Source organism: Apodemus sylvaticus, chromosome 10, assembly GCF_947179515.1.
Source record: "Apodemus sylvaticus chromosome 10, mApoSyl1.1, whole genome shotgun sequence".
Lineage (NCBI taxonomy): Eukaryota > Metazoa > Chordata > Mammalia > Rodentia > Muridae > Apodemus > Apodemus sylvaticus.
Genome location: NC_067481.1, coordinates 13,147,986 through 13,171,981, shown reverse-complemented (window position 1 = coordinate 13,171,981; position 23,996 = coordinate 13,147,986). Strand labels below are relative to the sequence as shown.

At 44.1% G+C, this 23,996-nt stretch overlaps 1 protein-coding gene across 2 annotated transcripts in view; it reads right to left on the bottom strand.

Moving 5' to 3' along the window:
* Positions 1 to 14,407: 14,407 nt before the first annotated feature.
* The window catches only part of LOC127695355 (uncharacterized), a 39,647-nt gene continuing 30,058 nt past the window's right edge, over positions 14,408 to 23,996 (bottom strand). Inside the window, exons 4-6 of one of the 2 annotated variants that reach the window (XM_052197431.1) lie at positions 22,615 to 22,788; positions 19,693 to 19,896; positions 14,408 to 14,494 (exon numbers count right to left, since the gene is read on the bottom strand). In XM_052197431.1, coding sequence (XP_052053391.1) covers positions 14,408 to 14,494; positions 19,693 to 19,896; positions 22,615 to 22,788 — 465 coding nt within the window. Of the gene's footprint in view, positions 14,495 to 19,665; positions 19,897 to 22,614; positions 22,789 to 23,996 lie in introns of those variants that run through there. The other variant, XM_052197432.1, reaches the window with a different exon arrangement.

Here is a 23,996-nt window from a genome sequence, read left to right as displayed (position 1 = left end):
GAGAACTTAGGAGGTGGGGAAGTCATAAGTGAGTCAGGAGAGAGAGAGTTTGTATTGAGATGAGACGGACTGAATTCACACATCAGAAATCAACATCGGTAGGTGCACTGGCTGCCAAGTCTTGCCAGTTAGACAGGTCACTTTGTATAATGCTTGAATTGCTTGGAGTAAGTTGAAATTTTGGGGAGAAGAATAAGAATTAAAATTCTCTCTCTCTCTCTCTCTCTCTCTCTCTCTCTCTCTCTGTGTGTGTGTGTGTGTATGTGTGTGTCTGTGTATTTGTGTGTCTGTATTCATGCTTGAAGGTCAGAAGAGGATGACAGTTACCACCGCATACCTACTCCTCTAAAAGATTTATTAGTGTATTTTAAATGGTTGTGTGTGTGTGTGTGTGTATGTGTGCAGCCTTGCAGGCCAAAGGTGGGTATTAGATTACCTGGAACTGGAGTTATAGTTGGTTGTGAGTCATCATCTTGATGTGGGGACTAAATCCTGCTTCTTTAATAGAGCAGCAAGCACTCCTAACTGCTAAACCATCTCTCCAGTTCTACTTGTTACCTATTCCTTTTGAGGGAGGGTCTCTCCCTGTGCCCAAGGCTTATGTTTTGTAGTCTAGGCTAGAAGCCAGAAAATCCCTCTGATCCTCCTGTCTCTGCCCTCTTCCCTAAATATGGGCTCACAGGCCTTCATGGGGGGGGGCTAGCTTGTTATGTGGGTATTGGAATAAAAAAGAACTTGTTTTAAGTTTACAAAGCAAGTATTCTCAGCAGAGGCACCATTTTCCAGCTCTGAAAAAGCATAAGATTTCTAACATCTGTGCAGTCATTGCTTTTCTTCTTGCTGTGACAAGATACTTGACCAAAGATAACTTAAATAAAGGCAGGGTATTTGGTCTCACAGTTTGAGGGTACAGTCTGTGCCAGCAGAATCTTAAGGCAGAATCTTGGTCACATGGCATCTGCACTCAGGAAGTGGAGAGAGGTGAACGCTGACTCTCAGCTTCCGCCTAGGACCACAGACCACAAAATGGTGGCACCCACATTTTAAGGCAGGTCTTCCCACCCACATCAACTTTGTCCCAAAACTCCCTAACAGAACTGTCAAATGTTTGTCTTCTACGTGATTCTAGAGCCTGTCACATTGCCAATATTAACCTTCAAACCTAGAAACCTAGTATCATGGGGAAACGTAGCTTCCAGGTGTTTGTTAACCTGTTGTTTACCCAGTCATTTCAGTGCAGGGTTAAAAAGATATCAGCAGCCTGGATTCCCATCTGGTTTCAGACATGCACTGGCTCACAGACCTGGAGTGAGTTACTTCAGTTTCCGCAACCTCACCTCTCTAACACCATTTTTGAGTTAGCAGAGATTGCATGGCTGTGTAAGTATGCATATGTACACAAGGGGAACAACATAGGAAAAGGGCAACTGTCTATTCATGTTGGGATTGTTACTAGAACCACCTTCCTCTTCTCCTAAGGTATGTGTGTGTGTGTTTTCTTTTTAGCCAACGATAACATTGTAACATTAAATTTTGTTGATCTTTCTGCTTCTGAAAGAGTGTGCCATCATGCTCAGGTCTAGTTGGTGCTGGGGATTAGACTTAGGGCTTCCTGCATGTACTGCAAGCACTCTGATAACTGAGCTATGTCCCAAACCCAGATTCTTTTGTTCTACATTTTTTAATCAATAATCAAGAAATATGTTTCCTTGTTGCCCCAAGCATTGGGCACAATGTACTTTTCCTTGAATATGTAAACTTACCATCCATGCATGCATCCATGCATGCATCCATGCATGCACCCACAGATGCATCCATGCATGCACCCACACATGCATCCATGCGTGCACCCACACATGCATCCATGCATGCAGCCACACATGTATCCATGCATCCACCCATGCATCCATCCATGCATCTATCCATGTACCCTTGCAACCATCCATCCATGCATCCATGCATGCATGCATGCATCCATCCATTGATCTTTTACAATATAACTGATTTTATGCAGTCTTGTGCCTCCAATTAATTGTAGGTGTGTATTATTTGCTTCCTTAAGTACATTTATAATTTCTTAAGAGGAATGAGTATATCTACTAGTTAAGAAAAATACAGGGCCAGATACTCAATGGACATACATTGTATTCACATTAAAGAAAAAAGTGATTTAGCCAGCCTGGTTGGGGATGTCTTCCCAGGACAGCCCTCTCCCTGATTCCCTTGCCAGGCGGCTGTAGCGTGGCCATTTTTTGACTGTGATTTCCAAGATGGGCAGAAATGCCTCAATTACACAAATCACACATTGCTGCCTAAGGAAAATGCCTGCCAATTTCAGGGGAGTCTGCTGACATTCGGTTTTGTTTGTTGCAACTTCCAAACATCCAATTTGCCCTCTGTCATGGAAGTGCTCACCTCCAAGTCACCTTTTGCTCTTTCTGACACCTTTTTCCACTCCTGGCAACAGCAGCTGCCACAGTGTACAGTAACACTTGATGTTCTGATGCTTGAGCGCCATTTCCCTATCTACTTCTTATCAGAATACTTAATGTGTAGCCTTTGAGGATTTGGCACTGAATTGGGATGGAGGAATCCAATGATGGATAACCCATGATCATCATTGTCTAAGAAACCAGAGCCCTCAAAGTGGACAATAGACAACCTCAAGTCATCATGATAAATAATAGGACAAAACAGAATAACTAATTCTATCTGTAAGTTGTGGGAGTCAATGGTAGCCAAGGGTGTAAAGTAAGTGGATATAAGCTAGTGAGTCAAAGTAGAAAGAGAGAGAGAGAGAGAAGGAAGAGGTTCACTGGAGCCAGTGAAAATGGTCCTTTATGATACACCAAGGATTTGGGCTCACTGTAAAACATGAGGCCATTGAGGGAGTCATTCAGAAACTCAGTGAGAATGATCACCAGGCTACTCTAAATGCAGAGAGTGAGTGATGGGCCAAAACAGATGAGCTGTCAAGGATGTGGAGATAAAGGAGGTGATCAACCTGAGATGTTTAGAAGAGTAGCAGCATTAGGTTGCAGGTATAGAGAGGCAGGGACACTGAGGATGACCCAAGGTGTCCATTAGAAGTGGGGAAGATGGGAGGGTGAAAACATTAGAATGGACATCATGGTTTGGGACAGGAGACACCAGGCAAGATCAGGGCTTTAGAGCACGGCTCTTTACTCTGTAGACCAACCATTTTAGTGCAAGATGGGAATCATCTTCTCAAGTCTCCGCATCAGACAGGCTTGGGTGCCAAGTCCATGGTTTTCTTTCGTCAACACGCTGACATTGTCCTGCAGATCTGAAGACAATAGTGGAAGTGCTTAGGTCAGCTCTCTGGGCAGATTGAGCTGTGCTTCAATCGAAACAAGTAAAAACGCCACCTAAGCAGAAAATCTTCCAGAATTATACTCAGACCTGGTGCAGGGGTCCTCCTGGTTATCAATACCTTCCTTATCTTGAGTATTTCCAAAACAAAGCTCAAAGGATGCTGGGCCCCTTGAGTCCATGCATGCATTTACTTTCCTGGCACACCAGAAAAAACAAGAACAAGAACAAAAACACCAACAAAAGTTGTTTTGGAAAGATTCCCTAAACCTTACTGTTGGATCAGCCAGTCTTTGGCTTTTACTGTGATTCCTCAATTACATGTATATGTATATATATTTTCTTTTGCTTTTTTTAAATGAAGTTCAGATTACAGGGTAACCCAGTTGAAGACTGTGGGACTCAACCAGATAGAATTAACCTGGGGGCCGGGGGGGGGGTAGGGGGAGGAAAGAAACAATTCTCAAACATGCAAACGTTGGACATTTTCTGAGCATGTGGCAGCATTTAGCTCTAGTCAGCAAGAAATAGGAACAAATCAAAACAAAGGCCAACTGTGAACAAGGCTGCTTTTTCCTCTCTCTGTTTTGTTTTGCTTCTAAATTGTGTGGCTGCCTGAGAGCTGGGCTTGGTTATAAAGCGCAAGCCCTGCCTGAAAACTCCTCTATTATTTAAGTGGTAAAAGTATAGACTTCCTGCAACTTCTGTCTGTGCATCTGATTCAAACGTCAGTTGTCGGATCTGTGGTTGAAACTTGGGATTCAGCTTTGCATAGATTTAGGGCGGTGTGTGTTGGGGCTGTACGGGTGGAAGTCTAGGAAGTACCCTCATGGTCCACCCAGTTGCCTAAGCCAGAAGCCAGAAGCTAATTCAGAAACCTTTTCTGTCCTGCCTGGGCTATGCCCTCCAGCATCAGGTAGTCTGCATAAACCTGTCTGACATCTTGTCTTCTGTCCACAGTGTTAGCATCCCAACATTGCTGGCTCTCCCATTCCACACGATTTGTTTGGATCATTCTTTATCATAAGAGTTACATTGTCTTCCTTGTTTTCCTCCAAGTATCTAACTGCCCTTTTGAGCACAACCCCCCACTTCCATTCTTCCCATTTGTCCCCTTTCTCTCCCAGACAGACTTGTTTCTGCTTTCATGTCACCTCTACATATTACGATTTTCTGGATCTGTTAAGTCTAGGACACACAAATGGGAGATGTGTGATATTAGTCTTCTGGAGCCTGACTTAATCCACACAATCATCTATCTACAGTCCTAACCTTTCTCTTCATGGCTGGAAAACAATTCTGTTACATATATAAGACCACACCATTTCCATCCATTCCTTTGCTGGTGGACATTTAAGTCAGATAGCTGAAGTTACTAGCCTTCTGCTATTAGATGGAAGTTCACCACATCTCCCCAAGCTTAAAGTCTTCCCTTGCCATCTTTGTGGGTAATGTGTGATGCCTTTGCCTTGACCTCTGACCTCATCTGTCTTTATCTGCTACTAATTTTCCTCATTGGACCAATTCCTGGCCCAGCTACCTTAGTCCCCTTTATTGTGTTTTTATGATTCCTCTTGCTTTCAATTTTGTGTGTGTGTATTTTAAGTTTAAAAAATTAAGATTGTAATTACATAATTCTCCTTTCTTCTTCCCTTCTCCACCCATATTTGCACCCATATCTCTACCTATATTTCCACCCATACCTGCACCCATTCCAAAATTCACAGACTCCTCTTTTAAAACCATCATGGTTGCATACATATATAAACAAATGAACATACATTCATCCTGATGAGTCTGCTCATGTTGCTTGCATGTGTATGTTCAGGGCTCATCCCTAGGGAAGGCTACTTCTGCCCCTCTTGGAAATTCTTAATTGCCTGTAGCTCTTCATCTAAGATCGGGGCCCTGGATATTTCTCCTATCCACATTAGAATGGCAACTTTTGTAGGAACTGTTTAGGCAGCCATGCTGTTGAGTTATCATGAGTGTATAACTTCCCTGTCAGAGCTAGAAGGCATAGAATTACAGCAGAATTTGAGCATTATAAATTAAACTTATCATACAAGTTATCCTGGTAACCCCTTTAAGATACATATTATTAACTCTGAGGATTCCAGGTATGCATAGGATGCCCTTAAATAGTATTTATTCCTCCAATCTTCTCCTGGGTCCATCCCTATCTTTTCACATTCTTCCAATTTTAAGTCCTCTTTTAAAAAATAAATCATTAAATCTGATTTGTGCTGTCTAAATACTCATGGGTAGAGGACCATCCACTGGAGTGTGGTTGACCTGCCAGTGGATGTACTTTTAAATGACCACCCCATCCAGTGCCTCAGGAACCATCAGCTGTCAATATCCACTCAGTATGGGAGTGGGGTCTTGTGAGCCCCTCTCCCATCATGTTAGGATATGCAGGCAGTCACAGCTTCACTGAGCTCACAAGAACAGTGGTCCTGTCATCTCCAGAATACACTGTTTTAGTTGGTTTTTCCCCAGCACACTCCCCTCCACTACCCTGCTATGGTCCCTGAACCTTGGAGGAGGAGGCATATTAATAGATCTCCCATTTTGGCTACTCTCAATTTTTGTTGCTTCCTCAGGGAAACCTTTTATCTCTCAGCCATCACCTGCTCTTCATTCCCCAATATGACCCTGAAGAATCCCTTACTTCTCCATAGTGGTCATTTATGCACATGTCCTTATAACTTTTATGTTTAGTGTTAAGTGGATGGGGAGAGACTGCATCTCCCTGGGCGCCCCTAATAGTGCCAAGAACATTGGAGACATTCAGATTATTGCCAAAGCACAGTCAGCTGCTGACACATGTGACAATGCCCAGGGATGAGATGCTCACATGCCCTGTAATGGAGATGCCGGGTAGACACTGTTTTCAGGTCGTCTCATGGGTGATGGTCGCTCTGGTGAGGATTTCTAGGTAGGACAGAACTGGAAGGGAGGGATACAGAGCAGGTGATGAAGACCAACCAGAGGCAATGGGGAGAGCATCCTCAGGACTCCCTGTGAACAGGGCTTCTATGTTCACCGTTTTCTGCTGAGCCTGACTCAGATCTAACAAGCGCGATACACTCAGGAAATGCCTTCTGGTTAGAGGGAGAGAAAAATACAGTCTCGGGACACAGTGTTACCATACTCTTAGAGGTCAATAAAGCTACAGACCTCATCTCCAGTTCCCATGATAACACTAGAAATGTGAACACGACTTAAGGCCTGGCCAAAAGAACAGAATACCTCTAGTCTTAGGTGGGATGTGACGTTCTTATCTTCCTTAGAGACTAGAAGATCATACTATTTTCTGCTCTCTTAAGAATCTAGCCAATTGATCTTGTCAATCTTGTTGCCCAGAGACCGCCCCTCAGGGAAGCTGGTTAAAGCCTTGCTGAAGAGAAGGGGGAATAATTATTCCAATAATGAAAAAATGAGCTTTTTCTTTCCAGAAACTCTACCTTTAGTGCAGTAGCTTATGGAGCTGTGCTATGTGGCTCTGAAAAAGTCTGTTTGCTTTTTTGAGTTCCGATTCAAGCATAATGTTCTCTTTTCTATTCTTTAGTTTTGGACACAGGCGAAAAGTCCAAGTGCATTTCCCTGGCACTTGAGGCTCCCACTACATGGCTACTTCCTGACTTACACTGCTCACCATGTCAGCCTGACTCAGATGGAGGGCGTCCTCTCTTCTCGGTATTGTTCCTCCCAGGGGCTAAGATCTATAGCTAGTCTGCCCTGTTGTTTTCTCTCTAACGCTAATAAAATTGTCCTCAAGCTTCCAACTGCAGGTTTTGAAATCCCTTTACTAATGAGGCTAAGAATACAAAGAGGGGAATTCAATTTCCCTCTGAGCATATGGTGCAGCCCCTTCCCCAATCTTATGGTAACTACCACTGTTACCTGTATTTTCTGCACCTGAAATCCCACTACAGATATGAACCCCAAGGACAGAAAAGGATCTCCCCCCCCCCTCTGTAGCTTTATCACATGGTAGAACTCCCCAATGTCAGTTTCCCCAGAGTTAATGATTGATTTCCTGTCCTTCTTGTTACCCTGAAGTGTCTGGGGAGGATCTCTGAGGAGCATTATAGGGCGTGAGGGACACACAGCATCTCTCTCCAGTGGTCCTGTAGGTTGTTACAGAGGCAAAGAAGATGGGGGAGACTTAATTCATACACAGTAAAACAGTTGCCACTTTTTATAGTCTCAGATAGAAAGCAGTACAGATCCACTAAAAACTGACCCAAATTCGAGCTCTGCCTCTTGCCTCATGAAAAGCCACACGCAAACACTTTCTCTCAGTCCCTCAGGGATCTATCCAGTGATCAAAGGCTTGGCTCTGAGAATCTGGCAAACAGCCATGCTCTTTTTTTTTTTTTTTTTTTTTTTAAGATTTATTTATTTATTATATGTAAGTACACTATAGCTGTTTTCAGACACACCAGAAGAGGGCATCTGATCTCACTATAGCTGGTTGTGAGCCACCATGTGGCTGCTGGGAATTGAACTTAGGACCTTTGGAAGAGCAGTCAGTGATCTCAACCACTCCTGCCCTGCTCGCTCTGGTCTTGCTCACTGTAACTATCTTCAGACACCCCAGAAGAGGGCATCAGATCTCATTACAGATGGTTGTGAGCCACCGTATGGTTGCTGGCATTTGAATTCAGGACCTTCATAAGAACAGTCGGCACTCTTAACTGCTGAGCCTTCTCTCCAGCCCCAAGAACTCTTAGGCCTGAATTGTGGGAGGGAGATGGCTCTGCACTCATTTTCTGGGAAAAAAGTTAGGAATAGTAGAAATAATGGAGTTTCCATGGTTAGCCAGAGGATGTGGTCCTCACAGGAAGGGCTACCATACTGGGTTTCATACCTTCAGCCTTGTCTCTGTTCTCTTTCTGAATTCACGGCATATACATGTACAAGCATACATAGATATGTATGTACATGCACACATACACTCAGGCACATCTGGATTTGACATTTAGAGTCAAGTTTAAAGAAGCAAGCTGTAATGACTCACGTTAGGTGCTATGTGACATGCAGTCTACACTTTGATGTGACGGAGACACACTGTGGTCCCTGCTCTCTACCACACTAACATTGACGGTCTACTTTGACATGAGTTCAGCTGGGCTGTGGGGAGGGAGCTAAGCAGTCTGGTGCTGAGGTAACCAATTAAAGTCACAATCTAGGGACCTGGTGAGTTAACCCTTTCATTACTTACAGTGATGGTATCAGCAAGAACCTGCAGTTATCATCACTCCATTTTCTCTATGGAGCAAGGGTCAGCAGATTCATAGTTTTGTGGACATGGAGATGGAGATGGGGCAAAGGTAGGACTAGAAGCATAAAGGAGCACCAGGTACTGAGAGTTAGAGGATGACCAGGAGTGGAGGAGTAGCAGGTACTGAGTTAGAGAAGAATGATGTGTCATTTTGTTTTCTTTCAAAAGCACAGAAATATTATGGGAATGTGTTTTTGTTTTAACCCCAGGTGTGGGACATGGGACTGCTTCACAGAAAGTGACTATGATTTGCCTCATGCTCTAGCAAGGATGTGGTTTTGCCAGCTGCAGATAGTTTTTGTGAATGTGCAACATTTGGAATTCTGGAGACTTTTCCTGCTAGAGCCTGGATAGGAGGGGCTGGCTGGTTGGCTGGTTATTGATTATGGTTTGTCAAGTAGGTGTGTATGAAGAACAAGAAGAAGTTAGATGACAAAGATCAAACTTGTCCCAAGGAATTGGACAACCCTAATCAGCAAGAAGTAGTCTAACAACATTGTTGTCCCCTTTCCTACCCTTGACTTTCCTTGGGGATTTCTTTCTATCTATCTCTACCCTCTATCATTTTTTTCTCTCCAACCTAGTGTTAGGGGGTTGAAAGGGTGAAAGAAGAGAGATGAAGAAGAGTGGAAGAGAAAAGAACCCACAAAATAGTCAAAAATCAGGCCAGAAGGGTGATCCTTGTATGAGAAGGTCAGGCCTCAGCAGGTTCTGCAGACTTCCATCTAGGCCACACATAAACAGACCTGGAACAAGGACCACAAATACACAAAGGAAGAGTGCAACCCACACAGGTGCCTTCTGAGACTGCTTTACTCAGGCTGTGAACCCAAGAAGGCAATCTCAGAAGGCCGGGCATCGCAGGAGGCATTAGAGCTCATTTTACCAAGACTGCAAGGGGGGCAGCAAACTCCAGGGCAGGATGGGATAGGAGCCAGCCCTATGGCAAGCATCAGGGGAGAACAGGCCCAGGCTGCAGGGGCTCTTTGGTCCAATGCCTGCAGGAGAGATGGGGAAGGTATGGAAGGTGACACCTTATGATGAGATCTTAGAATTTACCTTCATTGCAATAGTACTTTTCAGTTGAGCAACACTGCAGATTAAATGAGGCAGCTCCTCCAACATTCTTAATATGGTGTTTGGATCAAGGTAATGAGACTCCTGGGAGGATTGTGGGGGTGTCTCTTGCCACTTCTCACCCCCAAGCACCAACTTATTCAAGTTCTATAAGGAGAAGACAATTTTCCCCCATGTAGATTTTGCTCTGTACAATTTAATGAGCTCTTGCTTAGATGTATATGAATAGATGTATTGGCACTTGTGAAGGAAATCAACAGGTCTTTTCAGCTTTGGGTATATGATCAGTGTTGGAGATCTAACCTGTGTCTTTCACATTCTTAATTTAATGCATTAGAGGTGCAACAAGCTTCAAGTCGGCTTGGGTTCTGAGTAGAGTGCTATATTTCATGTGAAAGAAGGCCGAGATATATCACCCCTTGACCTATACCCAAAAGATGCTCCACCATACCACAAGGATACATGCTCCACTATATTCATAGCAGTTTTATTTGTAATAGTCAGAAGCTGGAAACAACCCTGATGTCCCTCAACTGAAGAATGGATACAGAAAATGTGTTTCATTTACACAATGGAATACTATTCAGCTACCAAAACCAAGGATATCCACAATTTTGCAGGCAAATGGATGGCACTAGAAAAAATATCGTCTTGAGTGAGGTAATCCAGACCTAAAAGGACATGCATGGTGTGTATTCACTGATAAGTGGATATTAGCCCAACAGTACAGAATACCCATGATACACAAGTCACAGACTGTATGAAGCTTAACAAGAAGGAAGGCCCAAGTGTGGAGACTTCAGTTCTACTTAGAATGGGGAACAAAATGATCACAGGAGGCAGAGAGAGGGAGGGATCTGGGTGTGAGAGGAGAGGAGGAGGGGAAAGGGGGGACAGGATCAGGTGTGGGAGGTGAGAGGAGAGAAGCCCATAGGGCCAGGAGAATGAATGGACATATGCAGCAGCAGGGGTGGGGGTGGGAGGCAGAGGAACCTCTAGAAAGTCCCAGACCCTGTGGATGTGAGAGGCTCCCAGGACCCAAGGGGATGTTCTTAACCAAAATGGCCAACAATGGGGAGATGGAACCTGAAGAGACCACCTCCAGAGGATAGACATGGTCCCCAGTTGAGGCTATCCCACCCATCTTCAAAAATTTTCACTCACAATTGTTCCTGTCTAAAGGAGATGCAGGAACAAAAATTAGAGCAGAGGCTGAAGGAAAGGCCATCCAGTGACCAGCCCAACTTGTAATCCATCCCATGTGCAGACACCAAACCCTGACACTATTATTGATGCCATATTGTTCTTGCAGGCAGGAGCTGATCACCACGGCTGTCCTCTCAGAGGCTCTGCCAGGGGCTGAGTAGACAGATGCAGATACTTATAGCTAATTGTGGGACTGAGGTCAAGGACCTCCCTACAGAAAAGTTAGGGGAAGGATTGAAGGAGCTAAAGGGGATTGCAACCCCATAGGAAGATCAACAGTATCAACTAACTCAGACACCTCAGATCTCCCAGAGACTAAACCACCAACCAAAGAGAATAAATGGCCTGGTCTGTGTCTCCCAACACATTTGTAGCAGAGGACTGCCTTGTCTGGTCTCAGTGGGAGAGGATGTGCCTAAGCCTGTAGAAACTTGATGCCCCAGGGAAAAGAATGCTGGTGGGGGGTGAGGTGGGTATGGGTGGGTGGGGGAGCACCCTCTCAGAAACAAAGGGGAGGGGGCACTGGGAAGGGGGCAGCATTTGAAATGTAAATAAGTAAAATTATTTAATAAAAATAAACATGTAACAAATCTATATAATTAATAATAATAATAAAAAATAATAATAAAAGAAATCACACAGTTGAGGTTAAGTTCTCCCCAAACTTCAACATCAGGCAGAACCATGTATGGGAAATCTTTCTTCTCCCAGAAGTGTAAGCAGATACAGAAGTTGTTCAGGTCAATAGGGCAGGACAGGAACCTTCCTTCATACAAGCACCCAGGTCTTGCAATGAGTATGTAGGAGGTCAAGTTAAGTTGCCTGCAGGCAGAAAAATAAAGCCATGGCAGAGACACCTTAGACTGATATCCACTGTGAGTTCTTCTTGGCTTCCTTAGCTGACAGTGTGATCTCTGAGGGGGTAGAGGAGACCACAGAGAAGCCTTCTGTTTGAGGCTTCAGTCAGGATGGAGGAACTGTTTGGGAACACAAAGGAGAGGGTGATTCAGGGAAGGATACCATCTCAGGGTGAGCAAGATAGCAGGGTGCTGAATGTGTGGGGCTGAAGCCACACCTTCTAGTCCAGAAGCTGGGTCTGGTACTCAGTAGCTATGAGCTAGTACATTGCTGTATCTTTATTTTCTCCTCTGTAAAATGGAGCTAATGCTACTCCCTAGTTCATACCATGATTGAAAAGTTAAGTGAATCATTATACTTAGTATAAGGGAAATGTGGTGAATTTGCTTGACCCATGGGCAGTGGCACTATTAGGAGGTGTGGCCTTGTTGGAATAGGTGTGGCCTTGTTGAAGGGAGTGTCCCACTGTGGGGTTGGGCTTTGAGGTCTCTTAGTGCTCAAGCTCCACCTAGTGTGGAAAAGCACCTCCTCCTGGCTGCCTTCAGATCAAGATGGAGAACTCTCAGCTCCCCCAGCACCAAGTCTGTCTGCATGTTGCCATGCTTCCTGCCACGGTGATAAGACACTGAACCTGTAATCCAGCCCCAATTCAATGTTTCCTGTTTTAAGAATTCCCTTGTTCATGGTGTCTCACACCATATGAAGTTAAGCTTCACAACAATGAAAGCTTAACTAAAACAGGAAGTATTCAGCTAGTGTTGGTATTAGTGGTTCTTGAATTAATATTTGTAAATGGGAAGGTTGGCTGGACACAGTCTTTAGACTTGAGACAAAAATTAAGTTGAGTGTAAATTAAATATTATAATAGTTTCTTTTTTTTTAATTTTTTTTATTCGATATAATTTATTTACATTTCAAATGATTTCCCCTTTTCTAGCCCCCCCACTCCCCGAAAGTCCCGTAAGCCCCCTTCTCTTCCCCTGTCCTCCCATCCACCCCTTCCCACTTCCCCGTTCTGGTTTTGCTGAATACTGTTTCACTGAGTCTTTCCAGAACCAGGGGCCACTCCTCCTTTCTTCTTGTACCTCATTTGATGTGTGGATTATGTTTTGGGTATTCCAGTTTTCTAGGTTAATATCCACTTATTAGTGAGTGCATACCATGATTCACCTTTTGAGTCTGGGTTACCTCACTGAGTATATTCTCTAGCTCCATCCATTTGCCTAAGAATTTCATGAATTCGTTGTTTCTAATGGCTGAATAGTACTCCATTGTGTAGATATACCACATTTTTTGCATCCACTCTTCTGTTGAGGGATACCTGGGTTCTTTCCAGCATCTGGCAATTATAAATAGGGCTGCTATGAACATAGTAGAACATGTATCCTTATTACATGGTGGTAGCGTATGCTCTAAGAGCAAGAATTGACAAATGGGACCTCATAAAATTACAAAGTTTCTGTAAGGCAAAGGACACCATCAAGAGGACAAATCGGCAACCAACAAATTGGGAAAAGATCTTCACCAATCCTACATCAGATAGAGGGCTAATATCCAATATATATAAAGAACTCAAGAAGTTAGACTCCAGAAAACCAAACAACCCTATTAAAAAATGGGGTACAGAGTTAAACAAAGAATTCTCACCTGAAGAACTTCGGATGGCGGAGAAGCATCTTAAAAAATGCTCAACTTCATTAGTCATTAGGGAAATGCAAATCAAAACAACCCTAAGATTTCATCTTACACCAGTCAGAATGGCTAAGATTAAAAATTCAGGAGACAGCAGGTGTTGGAGAGGGTGTGGAGAAAGAGGAACACTCCTCCACTGCTGGTGGGGTTGCAAATTGGTACAACCACTCTGGAAATCAGTCTGGCGGTTCCTCCGAAAACTGGGCACCTCACTTCCAGAAGATCCTGCTATACCACTCCTGGGCATATACCCAGAAGACTCCCCACCCACCATGTAATAGTTTCTAATTTAAAATTTAGAGCTGAGATATAGAAACTGTAGCAAGCAATCCAGCTTAAGGCAGCATGGCAATCTTTTCTAGAAGGGGTGAGAGAGTCAATAGTTTTGGCTATAGTTGTTTTCTGGCAACTACTTAACTATGAGGAATAGCCAATAGATAACATGCTAACAAAAGAGCTGGTCTATGGTCTAATAATAAAAAACAGTTGTGTATTCTCATTTGTAAACCCTTAGGCCAAGAAGAATGAGAAACACACACACACACACACACACACACACACACACACACACACAGTACCTACTGATGATGCTTGTGAGAGGAAAGGCAAGAAGAAAAATGAATCCACAGAGCTTTAACAGAATTGTATACTGTGTTGGACAGTGTGTGAAAAAGGAGAGAAACTGTGTTATCCTCCACTGCATGTAATTTAGACATGAATATCATAATGGTGCATGTGTATGTGTATGTGAGTGTGTGTGTGAGAGAGAGAGGAGAGAGAGAGAGAGAGAGAGAGAGAGAGAGAGAGAGAGAGAGAGAGAGAGAGAGAGAGAGACTTTCACGAACCTGTGAAGAGAGAGGAATAAGTTTTGTGGTGTGTTTATTTATTTATTTATTTATTTATTTATTTGTAGTGATAGGGTTAGTTTGTTCAGAAGTTTGAATAAGGTCAAGGATGGAATAGTTTTCTAGGTGCAGTGATGAGATGCAAACGGAGGTTTGAGGCTTCTGCAATTTCCATCACATGGGAGAGGACCTGGAAATGCTCTTCAGGACCCAGAAGTGACTGACAATCAGAAATGGGCCTGAGGATTGCCAAGAAAAGTTCCTGGAAAGACCTGAAGATCTCTCAAAAAGATCCAAACACTATAAATATAGTGTTAGTAGGTCTTGCCCTTTCTCTTTCCCTCTCCCTAACTAAACCATTAGATTACATTCCTAAAGCTGCCCACCAAGATCCAGTCCCTTATTTGGCCACATCCTCCTCCCGAGGCTGCCCACTAAGGCCTAGTCCCATATTTATCTACTTCCCTATGCCTGCCTAAAACTCCAAGGTCCAGCTGTCAAAACATCAAGGTCCAACAATTAAAATTATTTGGCTACACTGGCTAACATGTCCAATCAGAACGTAATAATTCAACCTAGCATGTACTTCCCCTTTCTCCTTAAAAACCACTCCTGGCCCACCTTGAGACCTGTCCCATGGGGAAGCACCAATCTCTGACACTATTTTTTTAAAGATTTATTTATTTATTATATATAAGTACACTGTAGCTATCTTCAGACACACCAGAAGAGGGCATCAGATCTCATTTCAGATGGTTGTGAGCCACCATGTGGTTGCTGGGATTTGAACTTAGGACCTCTGGAAGAGCAGTCAGTGCTTTTTTTTTATATTTTTATTTTTTTTATTCAATATATTTTCATTTACATTTCAAATGATTTCCCCCTTTCTGGCTTCCCACTCCCCGAAAGTCCCATAAGCTCTCTTTACTCCCCCTGTTCCCCCATCCACCTCTTCCCACTTCCTTGTTCTGGTATTGCCCTATACTGCTACACTGAGTCTTTCCATAACCAGGGGCCACTCCTCCATTCTTCTTAGACATCGTTTGATGTGTGGATTATGTTTGGGGTATTCCAATTTTCTAGGCTAATATCCACTTATTAGTGAGTGCATACCATGATAGATCTTTTGAGACTGGGTTACCTCACTTAGTATGATGTTCTCCAGCTCCATCCATTTGTCTAAGAATTTCATGAATTCATTGTTTCTAATGGCTGAATAATACTCCATTGTGTATATATACCACATTTTTTGTATCCATTCCTCCATTGAGGGATATCTGGGTTCTTTCCAGCTTCTGGCTATTATAAATAGGGCTGCTATGAACATAGTGGAGTACGTATCCTTATTACATGCTGGGGAATCCTCTGGGTATATGCTCAGGAGTGGTATAGCAGGATCCTCCAGAAGTGACATGCCCAGTTTTCTGAGGAACTGCCAGACTGATTTCCAGAGTGGTTGTACCAATTTGCAACCCCACCAGCAGTGGAGGAGTGTTCCTCTTTCTCCACATCCTGGCCAACACCTGCTGTCTCCTGAGTTTTTAATCTTAGCCATTCTGATTGAAGTAAGGTGAAATCTCAGGGTTGTTTTGATTTGCATTTCTCTAATGACTAATGATGTTGAGCATTTTTTAAGATACTTCTCAGCCATCCGAAGTTCTTCGGGTGAAAATTCTTTGTTTAGCTCTGTACCCCATTTTTAATAGGGTTATTTGGTTTTCTGGAGTCTAACTTCTTGAGTTCTTTGTATATATTGGATATTAGTCCTCTAACAGTCCCATAACCCCTAAAGAAACAGAAGGGGTCATAGAAAGTCTTCAAACCAAAAAAAAGCACAGGACCAGATGGTTTCAGTGCAGAATTCTATCAGACCTTCAAAGAAGACCTAACACCAATACTATTCAAACTATTCCACAAAATAGAAACAGAAGGAATACTACCCAACTCCTTCTACGAAGCCACAATTATGCTGATACCAAAACCACAAAAGATCCAACAAAGAAAGAGAACTTCAGACCAATTTCCCTTATGAACATCGATGCAAAAATACTCAATAAAATTCTTACCAACTGAATTCAAGAACACATCAAAACGATCATCCACCATGATCAAGTAGGCTTTATCCCAGGGATGCAGGGATGGTTCAATATAAGGAAATCCATCAATGCAATCCACTAAATAAACAAACTCAAAGAAAAAAGCCACATAATCATTTCATTGGATGCTGAAAAAGCATTTGAGAAAATTCAGCATCCTTTCATGTTTAAAGTCTTGGAAAGAACAGGAATTCAAGGCCCATACCTAAACATAGTAAAAGCAATATACAGCAAACCGGTAGCCAGCATCAAACTAAATGGAGAGAAACTTGAAGCAATCCCACTAAAACCAGGGAGTAGACAAGGCTGCCCCCTCTTTCCTTATTTTTTCAATATTGTACTTGAGGTACTAGCTAGGGCAATTAGACAACATAAGGAGGTCAAAGGGATACAAATTGGAAAGGAAGAAGTCAAACTATCATTATTTGCAGATGATATAATACCTAAGTGACCCCCCCCCCAAAAAAAAAACTCTACCAGAGAACTCCTACAGCTGATAAACAACTTCAGCAAAGTGACAGGTTATAAAATCAACTCAAGCAAATTAGCAGCCTTCCTATACTCAAAGGATACGCAGGCTGAGAAAGAAATTAGGGAAATGACACCCTTCACAATAGCCACAAACAATATAAAGTACCTGGGTGTGACTCTGACCAAACAAGTGAAAGATCTGTATGACAAGAACTTCAAGTCTCTGAAGAAGGAAATGGAAGAAGACCTCAGAAAATGGAAAATCTCCCATGCTCATGGTTTGGCAGGATTAATATAGTTAAAATGGCTATCTTGCCAAAAGCAATCTACAGATTCAACGCAATATCCATCAAAATCCCAACTCAGTTCTTCATAGAGTTAGAAAGAGCAATTCTCAAATTCATCTGGAATAGCAAAAAACCCAGGATAGCTAAAACTATTCTCAACAACAAAAGAAATTCTGGGGGAATCAGTCAGTGCTTTTAACCACTGAGCCACCTCTCCAGCCCAATTTCTGACACTATTAATGATACTCTGTTATATTTACAAACAGGCATCTAGCATGGTTCTCTGCTGAGAGGCTCTACCCAGCAGCTGATTCAGACAGACAAATACACCCACAACTAAACACTGGATGGAGCTCAGGAACTCTTATGGAAGAATTGGAGGAAGGATTGGAGGCCCCAGAGGGGATAGGAACTCCACAGGAAGACCAACAGAGTCTGGTCACTTGGTGATGTAAAGTGAGTAACTTGGACCCTTGGGGCTCTCAGAGTCTAAACCACAAACCAAAGAACATACACAGGCTTGACCTAGGCCTCCCCACACATATGTACCAGATGTGCAGCTTGGTCTTCATGTGGGTTTCAAACAGCTGGAATGGGGGCTGTCCCAAAAGTTGTTGCCTGGACATGGGATATGTTCTTCTAGCTGGCCTTCCTTGTCTGGCCTCAGTTTGAGAGGATGTGCCTAGGCTCACCGAGACTTGATGTGCCAGGGTGGGAGATGCTCAGAGGTGCTTTCACTTGCTCAGAGGAGAAGGGGACGGGGGATGGGGGATGGGGGATGGGGTGGGGGATGGGGGACAGGGAGGAAGGATTGTGGGAAATGGTGATCAGGAGAAGGGCAGTGTTTAGGATGTAAAGTGAATAAGTAAAATAAATAAGTAAATAAAATAATAACATTAAATAAAATTGAAAAAATTTAAAAAAAAAGAACCACTCTTACAGAAATGCCTGCTGTTGTCTTTGTCAGATCCAGAGGCAGCCCCCTCCCCCCACTCGTCCCTCAGGGTAGTAAATCTCCTTGTGCTGAGAATTTGGTGTCTGGGTTTGTGCTGACTTGGAGGCCCCTTCAAGAACCACACATTCCGTTGCCAATCTAGAGCCTGTGTTATAATTTATTTTGGGTTATCTTTAGTTCCTTAGCAATTCCTTGCCCACCTCTCTGACCTAACAGCCCTGTGACCGGCAAATTAAACCTGCTAGAGCAGAAGCTGCCCCCCAACCAAGAGATCGAGAAAGTTGCTAGACAGCATCTGTGGCCAAAAGCAGAAATCTCCCCACTTTGATTTAAGCTGCTCATGTGAAATCCCCACAAATGTTCTTGAGATAGTCTTAATTTGTGATTTCCAAATTGTTACCGATTGGAGTATGGGATTTGTGGTTAGCCTGAGTTTGCGTTTCTTGGCTGTATTACTCATACTGGGTTCTAGAACAAGCCATTCCTCACTTTCTCTGAGGTGAGAGGTTTGTTTTTGTGTCCATGTGATCTAGCAGTTTACCGATGACCTGCAAGTAAAACCAATGACCCAGAACCAGAAGACCCTCAGAGAAATGCTGGGCATGAGGCAACCCAGGATAAACCATGGCAACAAACCTTGGCTCACGCACAGCTTCAGCCTTGTCCATGAGGGTCCGTGACAATCTGAAGGTTTTAGATGCAAGCGCACATGGTCTTCAAATACTGAGATCCACCGTCATTATTTTTAAAAATAACTTTTTTAAAAAAAACAAGGATGAACACATATCGTTTTTAAACATCCAAAGAAAATGGAAGCAACTTAGAGTGGAAGAGTTCATTTAGGAGAGCAGCATTAGCTTCGGTGTTTATAAATTATATAAAGGTTTATTATCATTCAGCTTAATAGATGTTTCTCCTTGTCACGATCTGATTTATAAACCACTAAATGTCCCCGACCTTAATGGCTTCCCCATCAGCTGTGTTCCTTTCTTTTTCTGACTTGACATCTTGTCTCCCAGGACCTTCCCAATATGATTTTTACTAGCCTCCTTTATAGTTAGAGATGAGCCGCCCCATCCCAGAAGAGGAGGAACTTTCTTTGAACTGGGGAGGTAGACTCTCTCCACTCCCTCTCTTTCTCTCCTCTCTGTATTTTTCTGTCTCTCTCTCTCCCACCCAACCCCCACTTATAGCATAAGTACAGTATTCAATACACTCTGTGATTAGCCACATTGAGAGGAACTAAACCCAAGATGCTCATCTAATATCCCAGGAGCAGCAGGTGAGCAGTGTTGGACTCTGGTGCACAGAGGGGCAGCCTTATCCCACTAATCTTTCAGGCTTCTGAGGAAAGTGTCATTGAGGATTTGGGTCTTGCTGTGCCTCTTACACCTCCTAATGGTTCAGCCTGTGTCAGAGCAGAATATGGTCATTTCTTAGACCTATATAAACACCATTGTATGTGAGGCTGGCTCAATGGTCTCAGACCTCGGGTGCTTTCTGTTTTCGTGCCAGATCTTGCAGTGAGGGACCACAATACAGTTTTGCAATTTTATTTCATGTCGTTATATTTCGTTGCTTTAACTATCGGGGGGAATAAAGGCTTTTTAATGTGGTTCACTGGCTTCTCTTTCTCACGATGGCTATCATCCTTTCCCAAGGCCAGCTCTTTTGGAGACAGGGGTAAATCCTGGAGATTCATGTCACCGAGGGATGAAGTATTTATTCTCCGCATGTGAGAACTCATAGGCAAGTCTCTGGGTAGCACCAACCTCCGCATCTCCTATGAAGCAGAGAAGAACTGTGATGAGAGGGAGCGTGGGGGTTGAGAGCACCTGTTGATATCTCCAAAGGGAGCTGTTAATGGATGTGCCTTGCTACACCTTCCCAGGTTCAAATCCTGGCTTCGCTTCGGTATGGGGGGCTAACAGTTGTAGACACGCAACTGTGTTTTTCTAGCTTTGTGTCCTATGGAGAGAGTGAGCTGATGCGCATTTGACAGTGCATGAAAATTAAGTGTTAGCGCACTCTTCAGTGCTGAACCCGTGTAGCAGTTTGAATGAGAAACGGCCCCCAGTGATGCTGTTTGGAGAGGTTGTGGAACCTTTAGGAAGCAGAGCCTTGCTAGAGGAAGTACTTGTGTGTGTGTGTGTGTGTGTGTGTGTGTGTGTGTGCCTGTGTGTGTGTGTGTTTGTGTGTGTGTGTGTGCCTGTGTGTTTGTGTGTGCCTGTGTGTGTGCCTGTGTGTGTGTGTTTGTGTGTGTGCCTGTGTGTGTGTGTGTGCCTGTGTGTGTGTGTGTGTGTGTGCCTGTGTGTGTGTGTGTGTATTTTGACAGTTTATGGCCTTCCTCCACTTCCTGATCTCTCCTTATGGAGGAAGTACTGGGGGTATGTGGCCTCCCTCCACTTCTGTTCTGTCCTTCTGCTTCCTGTGTGTAGAAATACAACACCAGCCGATTTCCTGCTGCCACTAGGCTGCAGGATCCCTGAGACCATGGACTCTATCCCTCTGGAGCCATAAGCCAGGATAAACCCTTTCTTCCTTCCATGTTTCTTGGTAAAGAGTGTTTTATCACATGAACAGAAAAGTCACTACCACCACAACATGACATGAGCTAATAACTTAAGACATGGGCACTGTTCCTTCTAGCACATGATAGATGGTCTCTTCACACAGAGAAGGCATCCATTTGTAGGGGCTTGTTCTGAAGCAAGCCTGCATGCTAATATGGAAGACTCTTAGCTCCTTCTGGGTTAACAGTTTATGACCATTCTCCTCATTAACCACTCTCTTACTCTCTTATGACTGTATGACTTTGGTTCATGGCAGTGCATTCCCGGGAGAACAGAAGCTCCTTGGGGGTGGGGTTTGGATTTCCATTCTCGGATTTGGGCCTGGACACAAGTACAGTGTCTGAAGAATATTGGTCAGCAGACAGAAGAGGAAATCTGGCTAGTTTCTAGAAAGATCAGAGAGTGGCAATTTTCAAATTCAACTTCACATGGGAATGTGGTTAGCACGACAAACCATCTGGTTTGCTCTGGTCCGAAGGAGTTGAGATATTTGCTTTTAGAACAAGGACCTCAGAGTCTTCTGAGACTCAAGACTTCATGTGTTAAAAGTCGGAAACTGCAGGGACAAATGTGAAAGTCAGTCTTGGAAAAGAAAGGATGAATTGGCGACTGCATCTACGGAGCTTGAAGACCAGCAGATGTGATCTAGGATCCAACCTCAACCTTCTCATCTAATTGTTTTGAGAAAGGCTTAATCATTATTAATATATCTAATTCCCTGGCTGATTTTGATGTTCAGATAAGCCTTAGTACAGATGTGCAACAGCAGGTTCCAGCACACATCGGAGGACTGTGACTAGTTGCAGTTGACATGTTATCTCTTCCATGCTCAGGGTTCTAGTTGTTGAACCCTGTCAGACACCCTTCTAATGTGTACCCATTATGTACCCATTGTGCCTTCCAGGATGTATAATTTTCTGTGTGTGCCTTGGAAGAAGCACGGTTGGGGCAGGGTTGACTCGGTAATAAGGCACAAAGGCAGTATATGCAATCATTCAGGAAGGCAATTCCAAGCCCTCTCCTGCCAAAAATCCTCCGCATAATTGAAATCACAAAAGCTTGGGATCCACGCTGTGTGTGTGTGTGTGTGTGTGCGCGCTCACGCGCGCGCGCGCGCGCGCGCGCTCCATGCGCACATGTGTGCATGTGCACGCATATCCATGAGTACATGGATGCCAGAAGAGGGTGGTTGAGGTCCTGATCTATCATTCCTTGCCTCATTCTCTTGAGCCACGGTCTCTCACTGAACCCATAGCTAGACTGACATCCACTAAGCCCCAGGGATGCTCCAGTATCTGCCCCTTGCTACCCACAGAGCTTCGACAGCAGGCATGCACAGGGCCACTCTCAGCTTTTTAATGTAGCTGCTCCGGGATTTGAACTCAGGCCCTTATGCTTGCGCGGCCCATTAAGTCATTGCCACAGCCCCCGGAATCTACATTTTAATCAGTCTTTCCGTGTAGTATAGAGGCACACTCAAACTCTCAGACCGCACAAACGTATACCAAATGCCTCTCCTTCCCTGTCTAGCTCTTGCCCTTGGAATGACCTCATCTCTGAACATCAACGCTGTAGTCATTGCTGTCTAACCATCCCCTGAGCTCCTCCTCATACAGGATGTGATAGAGAGATTACTGATAATGGCAGATGGGAGGACGAGTCTCAGCTCTTTATCCCCTCCTTTTCTGTGAGCTGGCAGTGAGGAAAAAAAAAGGCGTATATTCAAGAAACGAAGGATATTTCTCTGTAGATAATGGGCCCGGAGAATAGATGCTTGCCATGCTACTGGATACTGAGTTATGGAGTTTAGCTTTAACCCTTTGTGACGCGGAATTATTGGGGCCCAAACTGACTAATACAGTCCTGAAAAGGATGAAGAACTGAGATTTGGCGCTGGTGCTGCCCCAAGGACTTAATCTGAAACTTACTGTGGTGGCCAGAGCCTGGAAAGGAGAGAAGACCTGCCCAAACTGATAACATTTGTGCACGTTGATGTCACCAAAGCGGCTACGGCGTTCCTTCCACCCGGCCAGCCTCTTCTCTGCCTTCATGTCCATAAGGTGCCGGAAAGGGCCCTGCTGGGGCAGACGGGCCATACGTGCCTGCAAAGGACCAGTTAGTTAGCACGGGTGCATCATTAGACAAGCCTTACTCTTCAGCAGGCAGCTCTGCTCCTGCCTCTCATCGATGAGATGGGCATTCGTTGGCCTTTGCCTTCTGCTGTCTTGAGAGACAGAGGATAGAGCCCCGCCCTCCACTTGCTGTCAGGAATTGTGAATGGTTTGTATAAACCATAAAAATGGTTTGTCCTAAGCTCGAGCCACGGTCTTAGGCTTAAGTCCTTAGGATAGGATAAGCTTAGGATAGGGAGTGGCACTATGAGGAGGTGTGGCCTTGTTGGAGTAGGTGTGTCACTATGGGTGTGGGCTTTAATTCCCTACTCCTAAACTGCATGGACATGAGTCTTTGCTTAGAAGCCTGCAGATGAAGATATAGCATTCTCAGCTCCTCCTGCACCATGCCTGCCTGGATGCTGCCATGCTCCTGCCTTGATGATAATGGACTGAGTCCCTGAACCTGTAAGCCAGACCCATTTAAATGTTGTCCTTGTAAGAGTTGCCTTGGTCGTGGTGTCTGTTCACCGCAGTAAAACCCTAACTAGCAGGAGTCTAGCACCAGGGAGAGCTGGAGCTCGGACCTTCCAGCTCAAATGGTGCTGACTCACTATGGAACCTTGACTTTTTGCTCAGCTCCATGAGGACTGCTGACCAAGGTTACTTTTTTTCCTGCCTTTGCTGTGGCATAATTTAGACGAAAAGCAACACATTGGGTTCAGTCAGTAAAATGTTTGCTCTGACTTTGGATCGCAGGCACTCATGTAAAAAGCTGGTGAGAGCAGTCCAAGCGTGCGTGCAAACACACACACACACACACACACACACACACACATGCACACATGTACGCATGCATCACCATGGAAACAAACCTGGGCCTATCTGGGAGGCATTTCTAGATTAGATGAAGTATGAAGAAAAGACTCATCATAAATGTGGGGTGACCCTGTTCTGTAGATTGGGGTCCTGGACTGAACAGAAAGCAACATATCAAAGAAGCACCGTTGCGTCCTGCTCTTACCACCAGGCTTTCCTGCCCACGGTTGACCATCGCCTTGAGCCAAAATCAGCTCTCCCCTCTGCCAATTGCTTGTATCAGGCATTTTCTCACAGTAATTAGGAAAACAACCACTCTGCTCTGCCTCCCTGACTTTTCTAGTGTCTGACCGTAGGACCCTCCACTTGTCTCTCTTTTT